At 46.2% G+C, this 13,230-nt stretch overlaps 1 protein-coding gene across 1 annotated transcript; it reads right to left on the bottom strand.

Moving 5' to 3' along the window:
* Positions 1-400: 400 nt before the first annotated feature.
* TXNL4A (thioredoxin like 4A) lies at positions 401-11,526 on the bottom strand. Its single transcript, XM_052660443.1, has 4 exons — positions 11,401-11,526; positions 10,581-10,748; positions 4,579-4,682; positions 401-801 (listed from the first exon to the last, which is right to left on the bottom strand). The coding sequence occupies exons 2-4, from the start codon at positions 10,731-10,733 to the stop codon at positions 630-632; spliced, it is 429 nt and encodes a 142-aa protein (XP_052516403.1). The 5' UTR covers positions 10,734-10,748; positions 11,401-11,526; the 3' UTR covers positions 401-629.
* Positions 11,527-13,230: the final 1,704 nt, after the last annotated feature.

Genomic DNA, 13,230 nt, shown 5'->3' with positions numbered 1-13,230 from the left:
CCCTGGACCTCAGAATGTGTCCTTGTGGAGATGGGACTGTTGCAGACGTCATGAGTGGAGATGGTCGTGCTGGAGCAGGGCGGCCCTCACCCAGTGGGACATCTGAACAGACATGCATACAGGGAGAACACTGCGTAGGATGAAAGCTGGGACTGCGGTGAAGCATCACCAGCCAAGGGACAGTTAGGATGCCAGAAACCACCAGAGCCAGGAGAGGGGTGGGAACAGACTCCCCGTCAGGCCCTGGAGGACCAGCCTGACAGCTGGATCTGACTCCAGCCTCTGGCACCATGAGACACACTGAGCCTCACTCAATGGTAAAGAGTCAATTCGTGACTACCAAAATCATTAATCTGTACACTAAGTTTCTTAGTAAATAAATAATTTTGACCATCCCCATCACTGTGTATTTTATTTATTTCAGTTAGATATTTACAGATATTTGCTGATACAAAAATACAGTGACCAGGCAGACTGAAAGGCGAGGCAATGCCACCCACACTGCAAAACCCTCCAGCTCCTTAAGCTCCGTGTACTTTGCCAAACGCTTTCTCAAAGGCTTTAAATAGTTGAAAATACTTCCACATGAGAATGACCCCAGGGCACCACGTGCACTGGGTGGGCCGGGCTCAGTATCTGTACTTGGTGGAGTAGTCCTTTGGAGACACGACCAGCCCACGGCCCTTGCGGGCCCCCCGGTATACCGTCTCGATGATGTCGATCATCTCCTGCTTGTCCTCCATGGCCCAGTTGATCTTGTTGTTGTTGCCGGTGCCCAGATCGATCATGATGTGCTTGTTCCTGTAAGAGGGAAGGGGTCAGTGCTCACAAGAATCCCTCTGAAAAAGAACCACACAGAAACATGCCTTACATCCCCACCTCCATCACAGGCTCTTGTCAAACATCAGCACAATCAAGAGGATCCACCATGGTTCAGAAGAAGACTAGAAACCATACAAATACTGTTAAGAAAGATATGTGTTCCTTCTGTGTGCTCTGTAATTCCTTAGGACAAATCACCTACAGGGCAATCAAGGGTTGAAGGACACAGCCTCAGTCACCTGGTAAGCCAGTTTTCCAGGGGGTTGTAGTAACTTACCTGAAAAAGCAATGTGTGAGTTTTTCATGGTGTTCTTATGAACGCTTAGTGTAAATGTTACTGAAAGTCCTATTGACTGTGAAGTGAATGACATTTTGCATTTCTCGGTTCTCCATAGATGGCTCTTTCAAGAAGCTACTTTTTAAAATGAATTTATATGTGCAATTCATGAAATAAAGATATTAACCCTTGTTGTACCAGCTGTACTAATGGTTATCGATTTAACTTTCTGTTTTTGAGAGGCTATGGGTCTAGCTGCCAGCCGTTGTTTCCTGTCGTGGGCTCCACCTGGGGCTGCAGAGAGGTCTCCTTCCAGTCAGAGCGAGCTTCCAGGAGGCAAACTGGACATCACTCTCCTGCTGCAAAAACTCGCTTCCAGGAGTCACGCTGGCCCAGGAATCCGGGCATCTGGGCCTGGCCCTGCCCTCCCTTCCACACCTGCCACTCCCCACCCCGACCTGTGACACCCATGTCTTTGCAGGTCCCCAGATGTGTGGGCCGTTCTGCCCTGTGCCCCTGCCGGGCTCACGGCGAACTTACTCAGCAACCTCTACACACTCCCTGCCGCCCGATGGCAACCAGTATGTGTGCCTCTGCAAATGTCTGCTGCAATACCGAGACCCAGGAAAAAGATATACTCTCCTATGGATCTGGTTTTATCCACAGTTCCTGGCTCAATACTGCCAAAACCTCTGGAACTGTCTGCAGTAAGAGTGATGGGATATTTGGACTCTGGTCCTCAGTTCCTGAAGACACTTCACGGCCATAAAGCTGAAATGGGTGCCTTGCTATTCCTAGGCACCTCTTCTGTTACAAGGGAGTTCATGTTAACGAAGGCCACTTCCAGATCCTACGACTGCTTGTGGGTGAGGGGAAGCCCCTCCCACTGGCACGCACACATGCTGCCGCCTGTCACTTCTCCCTGGCTTCCGGTGCTGTCTGCTCTGCTGTTGCCATCAGAGGATGTTCTGTGACAGCAGGCACCCTGTCTCATCTGATTCATGTCCCAGCATAGACATAAAACCGAGCAAGACTTATGTGTATACATATTTGGTGAATAAATTAACTAAAATTGTTACTACTTGTCTTAGAATTCTGGGTTGCAGGAACAGCAGAAGGCTTTGTCTCCTTTTCTGAGTGCAGCATCAGTTCTAAAATATCAAAATACACACCCAGCCCCAGCACTACTCAACCTCTTTCCCCAGCAAGGCATCTCCTGCCCCTCAAGGCTGGTCACACGCGGTGGAAGGCAGGATCCAAGATGGGAGGACTTTGGGACAACTCTGAGGGGCAGACTGCCTTCAACAGCCTGTCACTAGGAACATGGGCTAGGAGGAAGTGGGGATGCGTTACAGGGAGAAGAAGATGCCTGCGACACTCCAAAGTGACGGACGCAGATACCAGCTGAGGACACCGAAGTGTCCAGAAGGCGCTGTCGAGTTTCGTGCTGCTTACGGTAAAACGAGACGAGAGACAAACTGGTGTAAGATCTGTTAACCAGAAAAATTTCTCGGCCTCTCCAAATAGCAGAAGGTGCTGAAATCCAGAAACAGCTGCTCAACTCTTGACAAAGAGGCCACACAACCTTCTGTGGAAACTTAGGGAAGACCTAAAGTCAGAGTGTCCAGTCACAGGACAGGCTCTTCCCTGAGGAAACCGCTATTGGGCACAGGGTACCCCAGAGCCCAGGACAGGAACCCTACTTGCTCAGGCTGAAAGGGAAGAGCATGCAGTGAGAAGAGCTGACACAACCCCAAAATGCTGCTGGCAGGAAGCAGTTGAAAAATGAACCAGCTGCAAACACCCTTCACGAAAAGGCAAAAAATAAAAACCTGCATTGGGCCAGGAGGATGACCCAGTGCTGCACCAGAGCTCCTCCTCCCCAGGTCCCTCCACCCCATCTTCCGTCCTTGTGAGCCCAGAAGACTGTTTTTCAGGACTGTCCACACTGCGTCCTGGAGGAGGGGCCACAGATAAGGAGCAACCTCCAAAGCTGGCCAGAGAAGCCTCATTCACACCCGATTCTGCAACGGGAGCCGAGGGTGGGGACCTCGGCGGGGGCATGAAGCTCTGCAGCCAGGGTGGGCCTGGCCTGGCACGCTGCAGTGCACAGAACCCAAAAAAGAGCCCCTACCTCCCACCTGAACCCCCGGAACTGGGCTGCAACGCGACCACGCCCATCATCTGGTACCTGATACCGCACAGGGGGATCTGCAGCTATTTCCATGGTTACTCATTGGTTGATTTTAAAATAAGGGGATTCTCCTGGATTAAGGGGTTCATCTAATCCAATCACATGTGCCCTCTGAAAGCAGAACAGGATGTTGGGAGCAGCTTATGAAAATAACTCAACTCATTGCTCAGGGTTTCAAAGACAGAGGAGCCTCTAGGAGCAGAGAGGGTCCCAGCAGAAACAGACCTCAGACCTGTGACCACCAGAAACTGGATCCAACCAATAGCGCCCCCTGAGCCAAGTGGATTCTTCCCTGACCAACAGCCTAGATGGGAGCCTACCGTGACTCTGGCCTTCGGAGACCTCACGTCAGAACCCTGAGCCTGCCTGGACTCTGACCTACAGACCACCAAGTTTGTTACACAGAACAGAGAGTGAGTACACACCCTGCACACCCCAGCCAGACTTCCTCACTCACTAGGAAGCTCTGCTTCTAGAGCTGGCCTAGTGTTTATACTGCTACTTAGTAACTTCTGGAGTAACATAAGAAATTCTGACAGGCAAGTAAAAACAGTGTCATATGGTGATTTCTTTCCAAATTAAACCTCCACAACAGAAATTTTTTTTCCACTCATGCTGTTACTTAACTTTATTACAGAAAAAGCAAAAACCGTGTTTATATCTGCATCAGACTCCTGTGTCTAACCAGTAGCTACTCTGCATTCTCTTTTCATGCAAAGTTTGTATATCATAGGTGTAAATTCATTCAAGGTGATCAGAGAGATTCTATTACTTGAGCCAATGATATTGACTAGGGTCCACAAAAGAATTTTTCAGCTGATAAAAGATCTTTTTATAAGATGTTGTATTTATAAGCAAACTAAAGAAGTACAGGTTTCCCTCTTGGATATCACAAAAGGATGCTAAACAGTCAGTAATATATTTAAAAACTGAGTTATTGTAAACACATTTTTCAATTTAAAAAGTGAGTTACTGTAAACACATTTTTCATCAACAGATTAAATTTAAAGGTATCTTAAATGTCAAAAAGAATGTCCTCCATTTAATTACACTTCACCTAGGTTCCTGGGCAGTTATTTCAAAAGGGTAATTTGTTACTGAGTAAATGGTAAAACTGGAATTGTTACTTTGAAAATTATTTAAAAGATCACATTGATTGCCTGGTGATACAAACTGTATTACGATATGACCACATTAGGACTTCCTTCTAAAGATATCTTGATTGCATTAAATGCCCAGACCATCTTTTCAATTTAAATAACAACTTTAAGATAAGTGAACATACCTGAAGAAAAACATGACAGTACACGGATCATATAACTCATACATTTTGTTGAAGTCAGGTACTTCTGTAATATCCACAAGATAAATAACTGCAAAATTTTTAACCTAAAAGTAAAGGAGATTGAGGGGGGGAAAGAACTGAAATAACAAATCAACTTTTTTTCTGTAAAAGCACATTAAAAAACAAAAACAAGAGAATCTGTATATAACAGGACAATTTTCAAACTAGCTCTGCAACAGGTTTTCCCAGGAGAGTTGCCATGTGGACATCACTTCACTAGCATCACAGTCCTGAGCAACTGTCCATTAGCACGCTTAACATTTTCCAGACAGCAAGTTATGAGAGTCCTGCAGGAAAAGTCCACAGACACATCATTCATGCTGCTCCAGTAAAATGCTACATAAACTTTTACAAACATTTAATTGTATGTAGCAAACAAATGCTTTAAAATATGCCCCTGGAATTCAGCCACACATTCCCCTCTAACTTAGATCTGGACACCTGCACATACTAAGGGCCTAACAACTCAAATCATATTGTAGGTAACAAATATTCTTTAATTTCTTCCTTAATTGCAAGTCCATCACAGAACATTTAGAAAACCCAGAAAACCATAAATAAAATTACATCCAATCCCAACACCCAGAGTTAATTGCTGAGAACATATTTTTACTATATTCTTTCCCACTATTTCTGGTCTATATGTTTATGCTGTTCTAATAAAATGTGATCATATGGTGATCACACTACAATATTTTGTATCTCACTTTAATTATAAGTGTCCTCATATAAACTGTATACTGTATTTAAGAAAGCAATCAAAACTTTATGGCTACTTAACATTCATCAAACGGCTATGCCATTATTTTACCATTCTTCTGTTATTTTTAAAAATTTTTCATGAATATAAATAAAATTTCATTCATATCAATTATTCACATATGAACATTATTACCCTTAAATTTATATACATATTTCATTATTTCTTAAGGATAAACACCTAAAATAGAATCTTCAGAATAAAGGACATGACATTTTGAACGCTCCTTATGATTTCTGTCTCAGTGCCTTTTAGAAAGCTTTTATCAACTTAAAATACTGCGGGTTGAATTATGTATGTCCTTTTACCCCAACAAGAAAACAAACTGAACCCCTGAGCCCTCGTTCTCAAAAGGTGGCCTGACCTGGGAGCAGGGTGCCTGCAGAGCTCATCAGTGAAGGTCAAAAGAGGTCATACTGGAGTCCGAGCTATGATCCAACCCGGCTGGTTGAAACAAGCCAAGGGAGAACACAAACACGCCAACTGAAACCAGAGGGCTAGGGAAGGCACCTAGAAGTCGAGGAGTACCCCAGGAGGGGAGACACCAGGATGGGGAGAACAGCAGGGACTTTTCCGAGGGAGTACGTCCTGCTGACACACCAGCCTCGGACTTCTAACCCTCAAGCTGTGAGACAACACATTTCTCTTGTTTTAATCTGCCCAATTTGTGATGCTTTGTTACGGCAGCCCCAGGAACTGCACAGAAAATGCACATTTCTTCCTCCAAAATAACTCTAAAAACCTGACTGTAATTTACCAGTGAAATAGCATGGGATATGGTTTAATACTACAGTACAAAAACTGAGGGATTAAATGGTACAAGACTGACAGAATACTGGTAACTGCGACAAGTATTAAGTATTAGGCATTAAGTCCACTATGCTCTACTCTCTATTTTTGGGAATATTAAGAAATATTGACTATGGACATTAAACCACCACCTTCCACAAAAAGGAGGGAAGGAAGTTTACATTCACGAGCACCCCTTTTGCTGACAGACGTCAGTGCCAAGGTAGGGGAAGAAAAGCAGTCTCTCTGAGCCTCTCCCACATCCTCTCTTCCTGGTGAATGGAGAGAACACACCTGCAGAAGGCAGAGAGCGAGCTGAGCCCCACGGGGTCACATGCACACACGGATGGAGGACTGCTGGGAGCAGTCACTCGCTCCGCTGCACGACTGCCTCCTGGCAAAAGTTACCCTCTGGTTTATAAGTTCTGGTGGCTGTGGTTTAGTTGCTAAATCATGTCCGACACTTGCAACCCCAAGGACCATAGCCTGCCAGGCTCCTCTGTCCAGGATTCTCCAGGCAAGAGTACCGGAGTGGGTTGCCATTTCCTTCTCCAGGGGATCTTCCTGACCCAGGAAACAAACCTAGGTTTCCTGCCTTTCATAAGTCCTGCCTGCATCTAGTTTTACTAAGCAGAGATATTTTACTTCTTCTCTCATAAAAAAAAAAAAAAAACTACAATGTAAAAGTTAGGTATTAACATCACAGTATAACCAAACACACACACACACACACACACACACACACACACACACACACACACACGCGTGCGCGCATTGCTTCCTAAAGCATAAAATGACAACTCAATGATGTACAATTTTCACGCTGCGAATGTTGGTTTTTATGTTGAGACCCTTAAAAAAGGTCTTATTTTCTTTTGCCTCCAATGATGAGTAAGGAAACCGTAGCTCATTCAGAAGTCAAAAAACAAATGACACTACTGGCCTTCATCATCTCTTCCTTCCACATAAATCCCATCATGATAGACGTGAAGCCTCACAAGGCTGGGAACCACATCTGCTGTCTTTTCTGGTGGTCCTCGAGCCAACCAGGACATGACATACCTGGGGCACCAGTAAGTATCACTAGCTGAATGAACGAACTTCAGAAATACACATATATTTCGAAACTCAGAAAATGTTTTATTGTCACTATGGACTTAATTACATAATCCTGAGTTCAAACAGACCTGCCTTAAAAGACAGTCTGTTCTTCCTAGAGGAGGTTACCTGACAGGTCCTCTAGCCCTGCAGCACCAGTTGGCCTCTCTCTCACACAGTGACACTGCAGTTCCACAGTCCTGCACACCACTCAATGCCACTCACGCATGTCACTAAGACTGAAGGCTGTCAGTGTTGCCTTCTACATTCTCTATGAAGCTCCCCCATTAGCTAAGAACCCACCTAAAATTCTGGACAAATGTTCCTGACAACTGGTACCAGGTATTTTTGAAGTATCAATTTTTACATTTTTAGATAGTTCCTTTCAAAGCCATCAAAAAACTGCATGATAACTTCCTTTTCTCAAACTATTATTTGCCGTGATTGGTTACTGGTTCCTTAGTTGAGCATAAATTTCTGCAGATTCAACCTACTATATGACATGTTTAAGAAAGAGCCCCAGAAGTCATTCCTAAATAATTCCACGAATACATTTACCTTATATACAAATTAGAAGGTCTGACTATGAGATAGTATCACTGAGGTTTTGCATATTTTAAATTCTACTTGTATGAACTCTTTAAACATACAAGAATTAAACATCCCATTTATGCTTACACATAATGGGACTTGGTCACAGTGCTGGCAAAGTACAATCCCCCAAAATGGCAAGACAAAAATAGTCTTACCTTGAAGCTGTGCATAAAATTATGCACTAATCAGAAAACTTAATTTTTTTAATATTTATTTTTATTTATTTTGCTGCACCAGGTCTTAGTTGTGGCATGTGGGATCTTTAGTTGTGGCACATGGGAGCTAGTTCCCTGACCAGGGATTGAATCTGGGCCCCCTGCTTTGGGAGCCTGGGGTCGGGGCCACTGGACCACAGGGAAGTCCTGGAAACTTTATTTTGATAATAATTCTACCAAACTGCAGGCATCTGTAAAATCTTTCAACATATCTCTTATGTTTTCAGTACAGCTCAAGACTAATCCAGCATGAGGTGGGGTTGGGGCTGCTGAAGCAGTCAGTCAATAAAACACATTCCAGGAGAATAGTATAATCAAGTCCAGCCTCAATGTTGGAATTTTACTCACTTTAAAACAGCTGGGGTATCCAAACAGAGCTCGTAACAAGATGAGGAAGATCTCCCATTATCTGCCATTTCTGCAGAGGGAGATAGACAGTTAAATTGTTCTTTATACTAAAACCTTAAATTTCAAAAATTCTTGTTGAATGTCCCCAAAAAGGGCTTCCAAAATTATAAACTCATATTCTGCCTTTATACTAAGCAGAAAATAGAACATTAACAGTTGTGTAACGCATTTCAAGTTTGCATTTTTAAAGACTATACTATTACATAGTATTAGAAGTTTATTAAAATAGAAATCGGGATAAAAGAAAAAGAATAACTTAAAAGACTAGAGAAAAATACTCCAAGTGAGCCCAATTAAACTGTTCTTACCAACAGGTTCCATTCCAAAAAGAGCCACCTGCTAGCAGTACAGCAATCTGGTCTCTGACCGCTACATAGGGATTAGAAAAGAACAATTCTGGTAAAAGTCCCTAAAAACTTACACTGACACAAAATCTGTCTCCTAGCTAAGAGTATCTTGCTGAGTTTTGCTCAGATATGAACAGCAAACAACTCTCACGCCTCTGCCATCCTAGCCTCGTGCTGAGGGCCACCGGGTCTGGACACCCCGATGCTTACTCGCTACCTGCAAGGCAGAACCCAGAACACACACCTAAGTTACGTCAGCGTCCACACAGCAGTGATTCAATTACTGAAACAGGGTCTTCATCCATCATCACTGACTTCTGCAGTCTCTGCCCTTAACCACTGCGGCTCAAGCCATGGGGAAATGACTTCTGGGCACCACCTCACTCCTGACCTCTGACCTGACAGGGAGGACCCGACTGGCAGAACCCTGCTCTCCTGAGTTCCCCAGGCATCTCTTCAAGCTCCCTCAACGCCTTTCCGTCCAAGAGGAAGAGGAGGGTACGGTTATCACCACAGACTCCTGCTCTGACTTGGATCTCCTTGAAGGGATTCAGAATTCCTGGGGGAGCTTCTGGACCTCATCTCAGATCTCCAGTATCAGACTCTCTGAGATGCACTTTCAGTGACAGACACAGAAGGATGGTCCCTAACGTTCAGAGTGCCATCACCCCTACCTCACTCTGCCTGTCCTACCAAAGAGGAGACAGTGAAAATTACTGATGGCAGGTCAGACTACTTTTCAATTCCTAAGTACAAACTATATCCTTACACCTGTTACTCTTTACTCAAAGGAGTTATTTTAATCCAGCCCATACTAGCATATCTTACTCCTGTGAAATAAATGATGGCTTCAATGTTTCCCTTGTTTTTATACTCTTTTAATAAAATGAATAACCTCTCAAATTAACATTGAATATTAAACTTTTTATTAATACCCTAATATTTTTGCCTCTTGCCCTATTACTACAGTTGCAAAAATCTAAATCAAATTTACCTTAAAATACCCATGAGACAATAACAGAAAGAGAATTAAGTCCTAGTTACTCAACAGTACCCTACAATTGCTCTTTATTGTCAGCAAAGGGCCACAGACAACCCCCTGTACTAAATTTAAGGATTAGGAAAACTAGTTCTAACATTACAGTTCTACTTTTTCCCAATGTTTCCTACACTGGAATCACTCTAAGCTATAAATCAAGTCACTTACAAAGAGCACCCTGGGGTAAAGAAGGGACTCAAAGAAAAAGAAGGGAATTTACTATGTTGTTACCGTAGATGTTCTGCTCAATACATACAACAAATAAACACGGTACCAAAAAGAAGTCAAGTTTTTTAAACTAAGCCATTCAAAGTAAGCTCCTACACTCAGCCAAATGCTGCAAACGTGTTTTGCTTCTGGCACTATCGATGTAAATTACTGAAAACACCTATGAGTTAAAATCCCTATAAATTAATAAGAATCACTTCTTCAGGGAGAGACATCATGAACCTCTTAAAAATTTGAGAATCTATGGAAACTTCTGCCAGTAAGGATATAAGCTATTCTGATCAATTTCAGGGAGCCCATCCTCATACTCCAAGGTATGTCTGTACTTCTGTGAATCCTACTGCTTCTCTTTAACCGGTGAACTGGCTGTACTTTCAATTCTTACCGGCAAAACAACAGCAATCCAACAGGATGCAAACACCAAACCCGGCGGCAGGACGTGACGGGAGGTGTGGCTGCTTTACCTTTTCAGCAATGCTGTACAGAACCTCATCCATCTTCATGCAAGTAGGGTCCCAGTCGTGCCCAAATCGAATGACGACCACGCGGTCTTCTTCCGAAAGGATGGCCTGATCAACCTGCCAGCCATTGTGCAGGTGCGGGAGCATGTACGACATCTTGAGCCGACGGGTCTGCGGGGCAGTGGAGGGAAATCACCGGCCAGTTCCTCCCAGCCCCCCCATGGCACACCCACGGGGCCCCCACCCCACGGAGCCTCACCACGGAGCCCAGGGAGCCTCACCACGGAGCCCAGGGAGCCTCACCACGGAGCCCAGGGAGCCTCACCACGGAGCCCAGGGAGCCTCACCACGGAGCCCAGGGAGCCTCACCACGGAGCCCAGGGAGCCTCACCACGGAGCCCAGGGAGCCTCACCACGGAGCCCAGGGAGCCTCACCACGGAGCCCAGGGAGCCTCACCACGGAGCCCAGGGAGCCTCACCACGGAGCCCAGGGAGCCTCACCACGGAGCCCAGGGAGCCTCACCACGGAGCCCCCGGAGCCTCACCACGGAGCCCAGGGAGCCTCACCACGGAGCCCCCGGAGCCTCACCACGGAGCCCACGGAGCCTCACCACGGAGCCCCCGGCTCACGGGGGCCCACCCCGAGGGGCAGTCGACGCGCCGCCGGCAGGGCCAGGCCCGCGTCTACCAAGTTCCGACCCCGATCCCGCCACAGGAACGCCACTGCCCCCCGGCCAAGAAACCAAGGCGAGGGGACCCCTGGAATCGCACACCCGCGCGTCACTCGCCGCCCCCTCCCCACCGTCTCCAGCCGCGCACGCACCTCTGCCCACACCGGACCCTCCCGCTCAGCAGTCCTTCCGGGCGCGGAGCGCTCCCACAGGCCGCGAGCGCCGGCGACGGAGCCCGCCCGCCCACAGAGCCTGAGCGCCGGCGAGTGCGTGCGCGCGCCCGCAGAGCGTGTGCGCCGGCGAGTGCGTGCGCGCGCCCGGGCCGGGCAGGGGCGTGGACTCCACTCAGGTACTGCGCTGAAGGTGGGGTTAGTGTCATGAGCTTCTTAGAGGCGGCGGCTGCTTCACACGTACTGTGTCTCCAGTGAGTCGGCGTCCGAGTTTCCTCGGTGCGACTGGGACCCGGGAGTGAACGAAGAGGATAACCTCTCTGAAGAAGGGCTCGTCGCCGTTCACTCCCACACAGAGCCCCCTAATTATTTTGGAGGCCCTGCTTTCCAGACGCAAGCACAGTTGCTCTACTTGTGAAAAGCGGTTCATTAACAGAAGAGTACTGGTAAGACGCAAATGCCCCCCAAATAAGTTATTGAAATTAGTATTTCTAAACATTTTTTGTTGTTCAGTTGCTCAGTCGTGTCCGACTCTTTGCGACCCCATGAACCGCAGTATGCCAGGCCTCCCTGTCCATCACCAACTCCCGGAGTCCACCCAAACCCATGACTATTGCGTCGGTGATGCCATCCAACCATCTCATCCTCTGTCTTCCCCTTCTCCGCCCTCAATCTTTCCCAGCATCAGGGTCTTTTCAAATGAGTCAGCTCTCCGCATCAGTTGGCCAAAGTATTGTAGTTTCAGCTTCAGCATCAGTCCTTCCAATGAACACCCAGGACTGATCTCCTTTAGGATGGACTGGTTGGAACTCCTTGCAGTCCAAGGGACTCTCAAGAGCCTTCTCCAATACCACAGTTCAAAAGCATCAATTCTTCTGCGCTCAGCTTTCTTTATAGCCCAACTCTCACATCCATACATGATTAATGGAAAAACCATAGCCTTGACTAGACGGACGTTTGTTGGCAAAGTAATGTCTCTGCTTTTGAATATGCAGTCTAAGTTGGTCATATTGTTATCGTAAAATTTAAATAATATCAGTTCAGTTCAGTCGCTCAGTCGTGTCCAACTCTTTGCGACCCCATGAATCACAGCACGCCAGGCCTCCCTGTCCATCACCATCTCCCAGACTTCACTCAGACTGACGTCCATCGAGTCCGTGATGCCATCCAGCCATCTCATCCTCTGTCATCCCCTTTTCTTCCTGTCCCCAGTGCTTCCCAGCATCAGAGTCTTTTCCAATGAGTCAACTCTTCGCACGAGGTGGCCAAAGTACTGGAGTTTCAGCTTTAGCATCAGTCCTTCCAAAGAACACCCAGGGCTGATCTCCTTTAGAATGGACTGGTCGGATCTCCTTGCAGTCCAAGGGACTCTCAAGAGTCTTCTCCAACACCACAGTTCAAAAGCATCAATTCTTTGGCGCTCAGCTTTCTTCACAGTCCAACTCTCTCATCCGTACATGACCACTGGAAAAAACCATAGCCTTGACTAGACAGACCTTAGTCGGCAAAGTAATGTCTCTGCTTTTCAATATTCTATCTAGGTTGGTCATAACTTTTCTTCCAAGGAGTAGGCGTCTTTTAATTTCGTGGCTGCAATCATAAAAGTTACCATTTTAGCTACATAGTTCAGCGGCATTTAGTATGTTCATATCATTGTGCAGCATTACACTCCAGATACTTATTTCGTTTAAAAGCTTGTTGAGATATTATTCACATACCATTTGTGGCTCAGTGGGTAAAGAATCTGCCTGCAGTGTGGGAGCCCTGGGTAGGGAAGATCCCCTGGAGAAGGGAAAGGCTACCCACTCCAGT

The sequence above is a fragment of the Budorcas taxicolor genome, chromosome 22 (assembly GCF_023091745.1).
Source record: "Budorcas taxicolor isolate Tak-1 chromosome 22, Takin1.1, whole genome shotgun sequence".
In the NCBI taxonomy this organism is placed as follows: domain Eukaryota; kingdom Metazoa; phylum Chordata; class Mammalia; order Artiodactyla; family Bovidae; genus Budorcas; species Budorcas taxicolor.
The sequence above is the reverse complement of the archived record's forward strand: the minus strand, read 5'-3'. Positions and strand labels throughout refer to the sequence as shown.

Coding starts and splice junctions, on each gene's coding strand:
- TXNL4A (XM_052660443.1), bottom strand. CDS start 10,733: ATGTCGTACATGCTCCCGCACCTGCACAATGGCTGGCAGGTTGATCAG. Junction 4,683..10,580: donor TGTACAGCATTGCTGAAAAG/GTAAAGCAGCCA, acceptor CTTTACTTTTAG/GTTAAAAATTTTGCAGTTAT. Junction 802..4,578: donor ACTGTCATGTTTTTCTTCAG/GTATGTTCACTT, acceptor TCCCTCTTACAG/GAACAAGCACATCATGATCG.